Raw genomic sequence first — 16,028 nt, 5'->3', positions numbered from 1 at the left:
CTGCGCATTGTGCGCATGCATGCTGGTTACACGTGGTTAATGGTTTTGAATTCACCATTAACATTTAGTATAATTTTTGAAATATTTTAAGTGTCTTCAATAAAATAACGTTTTCTTGTTTGGTGGCAGCAGATTTTTATTAGACAGTATTGTACATCTTGCATCGTAAGATTAAAGAATTTTTTTTAACGGACAGGACAGATAGCAACCAGACTGATACTAAAGAATGTGTCCAGAAAATCTCATTTTTTATCATTTTTCTTTTATTTTATGTAATAGAAATATTATAGAGATTTTCTGACGGGACTGGTCGAGTGTGAGATTTGAACTTAGGATATAGACTGGCTACATACACAACTTGCAAATATAAAAATGGTAATATATCATAGTCTATGAGCTTATTAACGGAAAGGGAATCTGTTATTGTTTTCTCAGATGATGCTTTGTGAATTGGCAGCAACTACATTGTATCATTTAGATACACACCACACTGCTAAATCAGTTATGAACATATCTTTAAACAGTATTTTATTACTTTAGAAAATAAAACAACTAAGCTCTACAAATTTCCGATAAGATATTTTTTCAGTTTCGTTAAAAGCGATAAATCCTTTCCAAAGGCCCACAAAATTAAGCGGAAACTCAATTACACCCCAGTTGTCGCAATATAGTAGAGAGATATCGCATAACTCTAATTCCCAGCTTTAACTATACTCAGATGTTGTTAAGGTTCCAACTGTTTAATTTAGTAATTGAAACTATTTTAGATAATGGCGGATGGTTTAAATTGACTCGACAATTGTTTGGGTATTACAACAACCGGTTGAAGAATTTAGATAACATTTATTTGAGCTCCTGGACACGTTATCAATAAATAAGGCTAATAATACTTCTATTTAGGCAAAACTTAATCAATGAAACTTATCCGCTGAAGGTAAATTATTACCGAAATTGTAAGGTCTCTAAACTAAGTTACTAGGGTAATAGTGGAGTTATAAAGTTTTGAAATTTGTAATGTTCAAACTGCCAAACAAAGAAACAGAGAGCGTCCATAGTTCAAAGGACTGGTGTTGGTAATGCATCTGTTTTTGTAGGTTTAATCATTCCTAATGTTAGTGTTTTTGCGAATTTAATCAGTGTTAATGAATCTTTGTTTTTCCGTTTTCTGTCCTTGCCACCCAATGTTGTATTTATATACAATGATAGAAACCCGCCTAGCTCGTATAGAGGGTCACGTGATTATCACGTGACAACAGTCGGCATCAGGAGATCTAAAACGATATAAACTCGAGGCAGTAAAATTTGAAACTTTTAAAATCTTATCATGAGTAATGAAATATCGTATGCAAAGAAGATGAACAGACTATTACATTCAATAGAAAATATGGGAAAAGTGAAAAGTGTAAGCACACACAGAATTACCAGCACGTGACTTATTCCTTTATGGCCGTCATGTTGAGACTAGAGTTTACTTGGTTTTTCAGAAAGGTACGGAACTGTTGTCTTCTCAAATCAAAAAGAAAAATGTATTCCAAATGCTAAGATAAGATAACCTTGAAGTTCTGGACTAGTATTAATTTATAACATAACCGGTCTATACTGAGGCCAGGTAGTTGATGGATTTTAAAGTCCATGCTGCCCAGATTTAGAAAGTAGGGGACTATTTGTCTTTCATCTGCCAGCAGATAGCTTAAGCAAGTAGCTTTATGTTTTGTTCTAGACCATCATGAATGAATTTTCTTCTAATATTCGAGATGAAACTCAAATTAGCAAACAAATTAACATCTCACCCGCTGGTATAGCTTCATCTCTCACAGCCAGACAGATGGAGATTTATAAGTATAAATGTCATAATACTTTTGCTCAATTGGTTCCATAAAGGAATAGCAATAGAAAGTGTAATTTACTGCAAGTCCCGTGAATTCTCGTAACTGTGAATGGAATTAATAATATTGTATTCCCGCATTGAGATAGCTTACACAACTATTTATATTATAATTGCAATATCATTAAGCTGAGCTTAATTTGTAATTCAAAACTAGGAGCGTATACCATAATGTTCCTAAATGTAAGGCTTGATGTATTACCACACTTAAAGGTATAACATTTTAAAGTTCAGAAATATGATATATCTTTCGAACCACTACAGACAACTGCTGTCATCTCCCTCGACCATTTGAGTCAACATTTGTCTTCCAAGTATTCAATATCTCTCCGGCCAACAGAGACAGGAGACGTCTTGCTATTTGATATCTTTCCGACCACTAGAAACAATTGGTGACGTCCTGCTGTTTGATATCTCTCCGACCACTAGAAACATTTGGTGACGTCTTACTATTTGTCATCTCTCCGATCGCTAGAAACAGTTGGTGACGTCCTTCCACTAGAAACAATTAGTGACGTCCTGCTGTTTGATATCTCTCCGATCACTAGAAACAATTGGTGACGTCATGCTATTTGATATCTGTGCGACAACTAGAAACAATTGGTGACGTTCTGCCACTAGAAACAATTGGTGACGCCCTGCTGTTTGATATATCTTCGATCACTAGAAACAATAGATGACGTCCTGCTATTTGACATCTTTCCGACCACTAAAAACAATTGGTGACGTCCTCCTGTTTGATATCTCTCCGACCACTAGAAACAATTGGTGACGTCCTGCTATTTGATATCTCTCCGACCACTAGAAACAATTGGTGACGTCCTGCTATTTGATGTCCGTCTGACCACTAGAAACAATTGGTGACGTCCTGCTATTTGATATCCGTCTGACAACAAGAAACAATTGGTGACGTCCTGCTATTTGATATCTCTCCGACCACTAGAAACAATTGGTGACTGCCACTAGAAACAATTGGTGACGTCCTGCTATTTGATATCCGTCCGACCACTAGAAACAATTGGTGACGTCCTGTTATTCGATATCTGTCCGACCACAAGAAACTACTGGTGACGTCTTGCTATTTGATATCTCTCCGACCACTAGAGACAGAGGATGTCTTACTGACATTTAATAGCTGTGCGACAACCAGAGACAGCGGATGTCTTCCTGACATTTGATATCTGTGCGACAACCAGAGACAGCTGATGTCTTCCTGACATTTGATATCTGTGCGACAACTAGAGACAGCGGATGTCTTCCTGACATTTAATATCTGTGCGACAACTAGAGACAGAGGATGTCTTCCTGACATCTGATATTTGTGTGACAACTAGAGACAATATTGAGATTTCATATAGAGTTATATTAAGACTGATGAATGTCTTAACCTAGGGGATGATTGAATATCTTCTGTCTAATGCGGGACATTAGAGGGATATTTTAAAAAGATAATGTTAAAGAAATAAAAACATCTTTGTGTGTGTGTGTGTGTGTGTGTGTGTGCGTGCGTGCGTGCGTGCGTGCGTGCGTGCGTGCGTGTGTGTGTGTGTGTGTGCGTGCGTGTGCGTGTATGTGCGTGTGTACATCTAGCAATTAATCGCTGCTTGTATACAACTTGTACTTTCTGTCGTGTACAATTACAAAAAATTGTGTTTGACTGATAATTCATTTTATTAATCAGTTTCATCTAATTATTTTCTGTATTGCTTAAATAAACGCGTCCATCTTGTTATGGTATGTTTGAACAGTCCCGAGGTTGACCAACACAAACTGAAATAAATAACAGAAATGTGGCACCGATTTGTTAATATTTGTTCTTGGGCTTAATTTTCACTCCCATCCGCTTCATTTCAGGATTTTTGCGTATTAATTAAAACATAGTTTGACCAATTTTGTATGAGTAAATATTTACAGGAAAATGTGTAAAGTGCAGTAAAGCTCGTGTATTTATTTAATTGGCTAAAATTTTACAAGGAAATACGCAATATTCCTGAATTTGGAAATGAGAGTTTGGACCTTCGCATAAAAGATGCACATCAATAATGTATAAACAAACTGACATACACCAGTACAAACCGGAAGTTAAACACTTCTTAAAACACTATTGACAGTTAATGTCTGTCAAGCAGAATTGTATCTGAATTAAATATTTATAAGCCTCATAGGACATAATTACTTGTCTTATTGTACTTTATACATTTTACATGACATTAAAATGGTTTATTCTAATGTTCTTTGAAGGTGGTCTACAAAAGTTATAGCAATCCATTGCTGGAATAACACAATACGTACGGAATTATCATATCTATATAATAGCATGCAAACGAGTCCGTTTGTCAAAAATGTCATGACCCCTGAATGGAACCTGTCTTATTTGTACTGATCTTCAGTTAGAAATGCATTATTTGCCAATTTTCTCAAGAGACCGGCGGTTGACCAGTAATTACTCATTTTCAATCTGTCATTTTTCAAATCTTCAATCGATCTAATAAAACCAACACTTCTCAAATGGATTAAACTCTTTTCCTGTTTATTTTCCCAAAGTGGACATACGCACTACGGAGCCAATTTCAATTTTTTGCTATTTGCAATTTATCAAATGTCTGTGGGTCAGTTGAATTGCTATGGGTTTTAGCGGTTTAAGGCTGGAACTGTGCAAATACTTACAAATATAAGACGTTGAAATAAAGGTTTATGTCTTAGCTAAATAAATAAAACAGACTTGGAATTAAATTTTTGTGACGGTTCTTTATAGACCCGCTTTACGTTAAATCAATATACAAATGTTTATTTTCTTTAAACATGAGAGGTTACAAAGGGATTGATAATATTTTGAGCTTAGGGTCTGAGATTCTATTTGTTTTTATATTTGACTGTTAAGATTTTCTGTTGACTAAAGACAATAAAATTTATAGAATAAACATCTTGAAGGCGACATTGGTTAATTCTGCGGCCCTCTCTTATTGGTTTTTATGTAAAAGTCATCAATTTCGATTTCAAGTATTTTGCGCCATTGAAACTGACTTTCATAAAACACATGTGTTTGTTTAAGAAAAAATATTAATATGTTTGTCGCAATATAGTCCTCGAGAGGTCTAACTCCAAGGGTTTTATGTTTGTTTAAGTTACTTAAGATTTTGTTACACTAAATCATCTGATACGATAAAACAAAAATCTTGACCTACAAGATATATAGAGAATAGTTTGTGATGTCACCACAAATACCTGATATTTCTTTAAGTGGATTGTGACATGCGTTTTCAAGATAAAAACAATTAAATATCATGAACAGTCATAAAAGTATTCAAAATATTCTTTAAATTAGTTATTTAGATATTTGGTGCGAGCACGTGACTTGTACATCGAAGGAAAAAATATTAAATAAATACTTCAATGAATAATCAGGAAATAACATGAATTTAATACAGTGGTACGAGATTGCCCTAAAATTTCTACACAACTTTCCAACAACTTCTACCTCAGGCTGCCTGAGTATCTCTGGTATTACTTTCCTTTAAATAAACATATGCTTCATTTCAAAACTACGGCATGGGTTAGTTATAGTGTAACCTGTAGAAATTTACTTTGGAAGACAGTCTGTGTTTTTATATTGATGAAAATCTAGCAACAATAGGTGTTTTTCAGCAAACCTTGCTACACCGGTTGCTCTGCATCTTATGTAACTATAACGTTTGCATCTGCTGCAATTGGTGATGGTGATGATAAAGATGATGATGTTGTTGATATTGTTGTTGAAGATGATGATGATGATGATGATGATGACGATAAACAAGATAATATTGTTGTCATGGTTATTATCGTTAACGACGACGACGATGCTGCTCCCACTGCTGCTAGTGATGATAATGATATAATCTCTGAGCTGTTGTTGTTGTTGATGATGATGATGATGATGATGATGACAATGACAACGACGACGACGACGACGACGACGATGATGATGATGATGACGATGATGATGATGATTAATATGAAAATCATTTTTGTTTCTTTTTGTTGTCTTCGGATTAATATATATTTCAGTAAGGATAAAGAAAGCGGTAATTCCGCGGAATATATCGCTGTCTATAATGTGTAATATGTCTAATTACCTCTAATAGGATATATAAATTAGAACAGACTACATTAGAAACATAAAGACATACATTCATTAGATTATTCCTACTAATCGAAAAAAACTAATGTAGGGAAATGCATATACTTGTGCATTCTGTCGCATTATCTTCAAAGCAGGTAAACGTAAATGTGGTGAATTTCTTTTAATTTGTACGAGGGATGGAATGCATTACATTCGTTTTGAGTACCGTCTGATGTTTCTTCGGGAACAGCGAAATATAAATCAAACCCCGTAATCATATATTATACATAATTACAAAAGAATCACAGTATTTTCTACGTGCTAACGAGACAATTTGTACAGGAATAGGTAGTTTCCACTTCAAAGACTTTTCATCAACTCGCGTAATGGTGTACAAGAAACATGGGATTACTTTTCCTTTAGGCGTATTAATACTAAACATTATTATTGAAATAAATGATGAAACAATTACGTTTGATATTTCATTTGTGTCTTTTGCGTGCAAGACGTCTAATTCTCTTACCATTTAAGTGTAAAATAATCAGCGCAATGATTTGTTTCAAGAATCTTGAACATTCTCAGAGGGACTACTTTCTCCCAGGGTATGAAACATAAATCATCCAATGTAAAACGGATCATTCCACCAAAAGGCAAAATGATTGCAATAGACTTTGAGACCCGATCTTATCGTCAAATGAACAATCATATATTACCAACTCATTTTCGGATCTGATGAGATTCTAGTCTGTATATCGAGGAAAATCTTGTTATTCTAAATTTTCACTTAATTATTTTTGATCACCAGTCTTTCTTCAATGTCTTTGGAGACATTTAGCAAATTAGGAAAACAATTTCATAGAAGATTTTGGATTGTGATTTCGCCATTTTGTTGCTTGCGGGTGTAAACGGACGGTGAATTTGTACAGTGGAAAACAAGTAATTATAAGTAATCTTACAAATTAGATAATGTTTGCAATTAATTTTCCTCTGTTCATTTCTATCACTAATTTACCTGAAAGACAATTCAATATTCGGTGGAATAATTCGGTTCCATATCTGGGTGCCCCGGGAGACAGAAAGAGATTCTTCGAGATTTAGAGTTTTTGGTTCAGGCAAATCATGGCGGATGATGTAAAACTAGTCTCGCGGGATTTATACAGTCGTACAAAGGGAATGAAATACTTGTATCAGGCAATTAATGAATTATTAGTTTATCTTTTCACTTCCCATTTAGACAAACATGGCTGAAAAAGAGCGAAATGAACGGTTCATTTCCCTGAGTACTAACGCTAATGTGTTTGATTTTATTTATGAAATTGTTTTCCCAATTCTTTGTTCTGTATCTGATTGTCAAAACAGATATATAACTCACAACATATCTGAACAACTTGGAAATAAACAAAGAAAAATGTTTTGAAGTGAAACTGTCTACATGCAGGAACGCTGTAGTGGATGCAGTGATCCTGTAGCTGTTTGTAATATGCTGGACTTTGGAACCAGTTACCGCGAGTTTAAGACCCACCGACTCCAACAGAACTAAAGTCCCAAACTTTTAGATAAGAGAGCGTTTAAGGTGTTTAATACTTGTCACGCTCAAATACCAAGAAAGCTTCTGGAATTGGAGCGTTTTTTCAGTATCTTTCACTTTCCTTTAAACATTGATACTTAATAAAAGTTCTTCTGGAGGACTATAGATAAACTAAGATACACACAAGGAATTCAGCCAATTCCTAAATCTAGTTCTATAATGGAACAACATTTTATCATGACATTGGCATTTTGTTCCCCCAGCTCCTGAAAAAAATCGTAGGCGTATGATCACATAATTTGGGTGCCAAGCTTCAACCCTCCTTCCTTAACTCACTCATTTCATTAAAATGACTACCTTTTTGTCTGTATCTGTATACAAAAAGGTTGGAAAACGCAGACTCATGTACTGATATAATAAATTTTAATGACCTTACATTACGAAATGAAAAAAGTATCATTGGAACCATTTTTATTTCTTTCGGTACAACACAAGCTTTCACTGTCTCACTTCATGGGGGATGATTTGAAATTAGATACCACCGACCCTTCAACAATAAAATGTTGATACCAGTGCTTTTAAATAATTCTGTCAGTATGATTTTTGAAATCATAGCAAAATCTCCTATTTCAGCCGTACGGTGCAAAACAGATAATAAAACGGTAACAATAGAGACCAACCAGTCATTTAATATCTATCCAAATTTCAAAAAACATCTCTGACACTTTAGGGTTATTTCAAATAACCGAATCACATTAATTTTTATACCGAAATGAAACAGTTTAAATTTTGTTTATGCACGAAATGGAGCCATTGTCCGCGTCATGAGCGAATCGTTTCATTTGATATGCATCTAAGAAATTCAGATTGTTTTCAATAAACAGATGGTTTTAAATATGAGTTATCCGGGTAAGGTATCTCTGAATTCAATTTATGACAAATAAAACACGTTTGTGAGAACTAGATAAAATTGTTATTTTTAAAAGATATGAATCACATTTAGAATTATTAGCATTTTCATAATGTTACCAGCGTACAAGGTCTAGTGCCCTGTCACTTTTTGAATAAACGTTCTTTTTAAAACGCTTTTAGAATGGAATAAAATCTATTCGCCAAATGAACGGAGAAAAAGGTTGATTATGACGATAAATTTATTCCTCGATTCATTTGTGTATTTTTATCCCATGTCTAAAACATTCACGCACATTTTCTGTTAATTTGTGGACCACCGTGAATTAAAATAATTGAAACTAATAGGACGCGAAAAAAGTATCAAGCATTTAATAATTCTTTAATATTCATTTCAATTCTATCATGAAATTTTAATTGAATTAAAGTTACTTTGCTCAAATACACAGTATAGAATATATGGAGTACAGGGTTACGCACGGTGACATTTTGGCGGGAAATGGGGTAGTAAAGTTTCAACTTCCTCCCATTTTTCTCAGAAACGCTTACTTTTCTCGACAGACTACAAAGAGCAAAGGTAAAGCAAGTCGTTAGCTTCTAAAGTTGTATCAACTGTAAAGATAAAATCTGGTAATCAGTTCAGATTCCTATCAAATACTGAAACAAGAACAAAATATATTATCAAATCCCTCTTGCATAAAGACAACAGCACATTAACACGTGCATCGATTTGGAAACAAAAGAATGCCAGAGTTAATGTTCGGAAACGGACTTTTAGTTATATCTCGATATTTAATGGACTTATGACAATTTCTCTTGGCGGGCACCGCGAAACAGAGGTAAAGATGAGAACAAAAAGACCCTGTCAAAGGCCCACTTTCATTTAAAGATACAATCTTACTGCGCTGGTGTGTCGCATGTTTAACATTAGGCCTCAAGAGTAAGACACATAAAAATGAAAATCATTTCCACTGTCAAAATAACTCACTGTGTTCATGTGTTTTATTATTTCTGAAATATGAGAAATATTACCATTTTATTGTAAGCTGAGATGGGAACATATCTCTTAACTGTATCTTTATATGAAAAGGAGATATTAAATCTCAAATGAATTTCATAATTTTCAATATAATATTTAAATGTTTTACTGAAATCAGATAACATATAGTATGATACAAAAGCTTCACGCCACTGGAAAGATATATCTATGCAATCAACTTATACAATCTCTGTTGAAACACTTAAATACAATATTATTCATTTCACATATGGAGAAAGCTTTAAATGTTTGTATGAATTTTAAGAGCGGGGGTTGCTTTTAACTGGGTTATCATTGTATCATTAATACCATGATAAAAACTTTGAATTCAGATGAATACAAAATGGTACTATTAATTTATATTCTTTTTATACATATATTCGTTTTATTATTTCAAAAGAAAAATTATGCAACGAAATGTTACATTGCACATGGTTAATAGCCGCAGTAAATAACTTTCTCATTGATTTTGTTTCACATTGAATAACTTATAAACATAATTTTTGCACATGACTCACAAATATTTGACAAAAACCGAACTTACAGCATTCTTATGTTGGGGATGTGGTTCTTTGGTTTTCGTTTTATTGGCATTGCATAATTAAGTATAAATCACTTTTTCTATAGAATGCCACTTTATATACTGGCGGTAGAAATCAGATATCGAACTTACACTGACACGGCGAAAGTGCCAGTTATTATTACCATATGTATCTCTTCGGACTCCGCTGCTGCAATATTGAGTAATGACGTTGACATGACATAAAAGAAATATATTCCAAGCACTTGTTGCATGCCCCTAACCCCATCTATAAACAAATAAGGTACCGGCCTTTGTTGCCCTTTGCCTTATCGTCTCCGTTGAAAAAAAGTGTAGTGTAGTGTAATAAATATCAAAAATACCGCGGTAATTATATTAATTGATTAATGTGTGCATCTGATATTAGTAATGACGCTTATTTTCCACTGTCATTCTTTATGAAATTTTGAAAAAGTAAATAACTTTAATTAATTATGAAGTCTGTGACGAATCTAAGTGGAAAATTTTTTATTAATTGAAATTAATTTGGCATTCAGTGGAACACAATGGAACTAATTGAGGGCGTAATTTTGGAGCGGGAGGGAACATATTGTTGGCCTTATCAAGCGTTGATGTGACAACCTTCTAGTGAAATATATTCTTTTAAAACGTCTTCCCGATTACTTAATTGAGCGAATCGAATAAAGTTTCCGTGTTTTTATTCAGTTGTCAGTAACCGATGACTTATGATGTAACTAAATCCGCGCAATTTCATTGGAACATTATTCACACGTTACCTGGTTGCCACACAGGTGCGAATATTACCCAATCAGATTACAGCAATGTATTATCTCCATAGAAGAGCATCGTGTCACTATAGTTACATCTTTAACATGTTTATGACATTTTTTATTATCAATATTACACTTTCTCTAATCATAGGCGTGAGAAATGGTCCCTACCATATCAATTTCGATTGTCAAGCAAGGGACAGGACAAAACGTTTTATTTCAATATTTTATTTCATTGTAGAACAGTATGATGTATTGAACTAGTTTATTGAAAAAGATGAGCGGAGTTCTTTTGCATAATGAATGTATTGTCGCCAATTAAGGTTTGTTTATGATGTGTGGCGAGTTGTTTAGTGGAATAATATTATACAGCTGTTTAAATGGGGAAACGTACTGCCATAAATCATTATTCATCTTTGTGTAAAATGTAACCGAAAACTTGTCATCTTAGAAATTTGAAAATTAGAAGTCTACCCGCCCGGTTAAACGATACAGTATTCAATTTACACCCGTTACCTTTTATTAACAGAAATATTACAGTATGAAATGTTTGCCATTTCGATTCAAAATGGCATGAACGAATATTTAGATATAAGCTTATATCTTTTTTGCGAAGTAATTCATAATAAACCCCAAATGTGCATCGTAGAGTAAAACACGCGTGATATTCACCCCGCTGGCATAGCACCATATCAATTTCTCACAGCAAGTCACGTGCAAGCTCAGCACTAATGGACGTACCACTGCTTCCCCTTATGCAAATACCGTGTATCACAAAACTTAGTGCCTTCCACCCTTACAATTTCTTCTACACAGAAAAGGACATGAATGCTTAAAAAAAATGTTTATTGTTTATTTTTCAGTGCAAGACCAGGGAGGCCGCCAAAAAGAAGCCCCTCCTTACATGCAAGCCCAGAAACCATTGACAAGCTGAAGAAGACGAGATTTGATGGGACAGATTACTATAATGCATCCAGGTTTTTCGGTAAGATAACTCCTATTGCAGTTGGCAGTGGAATGTCTCCCTTGAATTTATTCCAAACTGGATTGGCAGTGTGACAGATTCCATTTTTTCCGTATATTGTTTATAAATTAAAAGTACACGACTTCTTCTGTTGAAGTTTTGGACTATTAAACAATGTGCAATCTACAGTTAAGTCTCATATTAGCTTTATTGTAAAGCAAGATTTACATTTAATAGGTCACAAAATTCAGTGCTCGGCTTAGTTTGAAGGGTTGGTTTGTACAAATAAATTCTAGATTTTATGAGTAGTTTAGAGCACCCTTATTACAAAAGATAACATTCACAAACATTTCATTTCTCTTCAAAATACTTGATATTTGTTTTTCAATTCTATTTAGCAGAGGTATAAATTACAGTCTGAATAGCATAAGATAAGATTTGCAATTGTTAAATGATAATTCAGGGTCAATGAGGCCCGTATATTGAAATCGTCTCTCTTTGATCAACCTACACTTGGTAATTTAAAAAATAACTTCCTTGAAAATGCTAAAGTACAACTGAATGAGGAATTTATGGATAAGCTTTAAACATGCCGAACAAGACACAATGTCACTTTAGAAATAATAAAGGATTTAAATTTTTGTTCCCGCTAAACAATGACGAAATGAGCAATTTGCATTATTTTCTTTAAATAAGTAAATTCGCTAGTAAAGAGTTATTCAAGTGAGAAAAACGTACATCATTGAAGAATAAACATGCATTTAAAAATGTGCTATGTACCAAATAACTTTTTTTTTGATCTTGTGGTTTTGTTCCGATTCCTTTTTGCATTTGATTTTTTTGTCCAGAGCAAACAGTAAAAGTACTGTTTAATTTGAAATAACAAACAAAATCGGTGTAATTTCGTTATGTTACAATGTTAAATACTATAACATCAAAGGAATCACACAAGGAACCGTAATGATACACATTACAGAAAAAAAAACATAAAAAACATGGCTGGATAGTAACAGATACACGAGCGTTAGGGTTAAATTTGATTTATTATTGAAGAGTGCATTTGAACAAAAATACAGCGGCATGACACTGAAAACCCTTGTTATTGTTGTGACATTTTTACATTCTATTCTCCTTTTTTTATTCGACTCTGTCATTTTCTCTAAAAATTTAAGAGGTCGATGTATTATTGTACAATATAATGATATAGAGAAAAATTGTTTCTTCAGTGTCCTTTTTAAATGACTCTGAAAAAAAAAAGAAACTCGGAAAGGAAAATACGTCTTTCACGGAAAGTTGCACTGGTTCCTTTCTGTATTAGATGTGTTCATAACAGCTCGTTCAGTGTCAATCCAACATTGATATCAGGTCCAAAGATGTTTATTTTCCAGATTGTTCACATTTGATAAGGTGTCTGTTCCGTATTCAGTATCTAAGTGTTAAAGGTGACATTTTAATAAAATATAAATTGCTTCTTATCAAATTTAGAAAATGTCAATAGATCTGTTTCGAATATTGGAATATTATCTTTTGCATTTGATACAACCTTTACCTTATACCGTATCTGTTTTAAAAAGCACGTCTTTACAAACAAGTGGCTTGTCGATTTATTTAAAATGGTGGATGATACAAAAATGCTCAAAATGTCCTTTTTAGTTAAATCATAAAATGTACAGCACAGTAACGTATGCGGATTGTATAAAATACCTTGAGTATCACTTAAACTTTCGGATTGAAATAAAAACAACATAAATTTCTCATTACCTCCCTTTCACACTTCAAACTGTTTCAAAACTTGAAGAAAGGGTTGTCAAATTTACATGAAAATTGAACAGCATATAAAACATGTATATTACTCTACAAAACGATTGTCATTATACTGACATATAAATTAAAGTTCGGAAAAGGACTGCGTACACTTTCGGACAGTTCTACGTCTTTAAAAACTCACCATTTTCAAAGAAATGTTTCATGTCTTCGTTTTGATGCATTTGCAATAATGTTCCAGTGCTGATTTTTTTTTATTTCTTTACAAATGACATTCATTTTCAAAGGGGAACAACTTTTATAGAATATTTTAAGTATCCATCGTACGGGACAGTGCGAGTACTGTACGACATAGTCAGGTAGATTGGTGGTACAGACGTTTTTCGTTTATCAAATATTTCTGTGTTTTGATGACATACTCCTAAACCTTAAGGAATAGTAAAAAATGAACATCTTATTTACATATAAGTTGCAAGTCATATTGCAATGCCGCATTTTTTTCCGACAGTATACAGTTCCTCCTTTTGGTTTCCAGAGCAAAGCATGACTGTAATGTAATAAAACAATGACACAAAATAAAGTAATTGCGAAGTGAAAATATATTCAATATTGACCCTCTAATCAAGCATCCATCACTCCCCCCGTTTGTGCACTCATATTTTTATCCATGGTTCTCACATAAATTATTTAGTGTATTTAATAGAGTAGCTAGGACATAAAGTAAAGTGGGTTCACTCTCAGTTAACATATCGATCATTATCATTGTCACAAATCACTTATATCCGACAGCTTTTAGTCTTAGTGAAGAAAAAGTTATCAAACTTAAGTTCGGATTACTAACTCCGGGGAAAAGTATTTATTCTACTCCCCTACACGTAAAAATAAATACTAGAATTGATCTAAGGGCCTGGAAAAATAAGAAAATGTCACTCAAAACGAGTTATTTTCTAATATTATAGATCTCCCACTCCGTCGCAATATAAATCCGGGTATCAAATAATTTTACCATTTGACAGTTCAGATTTCGAATTGACATACGGATGATAAAAAGCAGGGATTAAGTGACGAATTTCGTTTTCTTTCCATGGTTTTTGATCAATGACATTATTTTGTTTCTAATAATGTAATCCTTAAATCATTACCCATATAAATCAGTTTATTTGATTTTGACTTTAAACCGTTTTCGAAGCTCAGTTTGCCGGATGAATTATCAATATTAAGATGTTTTAACGTCATTTCCCGCAAAAACAAGTTCAAATCGATGCAGGTGGCACTAAGAAATTGATAAAAGAACTTTTTTGTAATTTGTTTCTCTCGCTTACATTGTCATAAAGCCATCATACAACAATTAACAACGACAAATGCACGCACATTTATCATTTTCTTGCAATTCATAATAGATGAGCCCAAGCGCATATCTATTTAAATCGTCCATGTTCTGTAATGATTGAAAATAATGTGCCCGAAATTGAATATTTTTCTTCATATTATTTTTGATAATGTATTGTCAGCAATGCTTTTCTAGCATAATCTGAGCTACTTTGGCATTTCATTTGTAAAATGCCATTCGGTTTCTGTAGGGTAAGGTCATGGAGATACACCGAAATAAACAGAAAATGAGCGAAATGTTTAGCGAACGTGACTAAATAAGCGGAAAGTTTTAACTGGTAGTTACTGTTTTATTTCCAGAGAAGAACTTTGATAGGAAATATTCTGTGTTTTGTTTTAGTTAAATTTTATGTCAAACGAAACTGGATATTTGAACTCCACAAAGTTATATGTATAAAGGTTATTAGACACGTGGGTTGATTTTAAATTTTCTTGTGGAATAAAAACTTATTCCCCATAGTTTGGCCAGAAGAGGACACTGTTATGTTTAATTTCCATACCTGGTGTTCTTTGTATCATAGTGACTTCCTTTTTGCCAAAAGTAACTTTTTCAAAGTCAATACAAGGCTTGTAGTCTGTTCTTTCTTTGCCCCTTTTTTCTGCTGTATGTTTAGCTTTCGTATACAAATAGGGTTTATTTCAAATATTAGCTTAGTTTATACTACTTTATTTTAGCTCGATTGTGCTGGAAACTTCAAGCTTATTTGAAGCACTGTCGAGTCTGCTTTGTTGAAAACAGTACTGGTGTCATACGATAAGGTATTGCCGTAATCCAAGCTGGGCTTGAACCCATGACCCCGGCTTGATCGGCCGACACATGTATCAGTCTTTAAAAGTCTCAAATTAACATTGAAAATTTATTTAGTCAAGTTTTTCTTCACAGATTCCACAAAGACTTTCCTCAATGGGTTTCCTCCACATCCTTACACTATGGGCCATCTTCCGTTTATGCAGCTCAACCACCCACTTCTGGCTCCACCGGTCACTCTTGCCATGGCACAGCAGCTTGGTTTCAGACACGAGGGTCTCCATGCACGAGACAGCCACCCAGCTGAACATGAACGCGGATCAGAAGAGTGAGTATAAATGAAATTAGTGTAGAATATACACACTATTATATCATCCCTATTACCCGTTAAT

The 16,028-nt window shown here is 33.8% G+C and overlaps 1 protein-coding gene across 1 annotated transcript in view; it reads left to right on the top strand.

Moving 5' to 3' along the window:
• LOC123556603 (dachshund homolog dac-1-like) overlaps positions 1 to 16,028 on the top strand; it is a 43,122-nt gene that overhangs the window by 19,336 nt on the left and 7,758 nt on the right. The window contains exons 2-3 of the mRNA XM_045347451.2: positions 11,635 to 11,756; positions 15,772 to 15,964. Of these exons, the coding sequence (XP_045203386.1) occupies positions 11,635 to 11,756; positions 15,772 to 15,964 (315 nt within the window). The remainder of the gene's footprint in view (positions 1 to 11,634; positions 11,757 to 15,771; positions 15,965 to 16,028) is intronic.

This window comes from Mercenaria mercenaria, chromosome 5, assembly GCF_021730395.1.
Source record: "Mercenaria mercenaria strain notata chromosome 5, MADL_Memer_1, whole genome shotgun sequence".
Lineage (NCBI taxonomy): Eukaryota > Metazoa > Mollusca > Bivalvia > Venerida > Veneridae > Mercenaria > Mercenaria mercenaria.
This window is presented reverse-complemented; position numbering and strand designations above follow the sequence as displayed.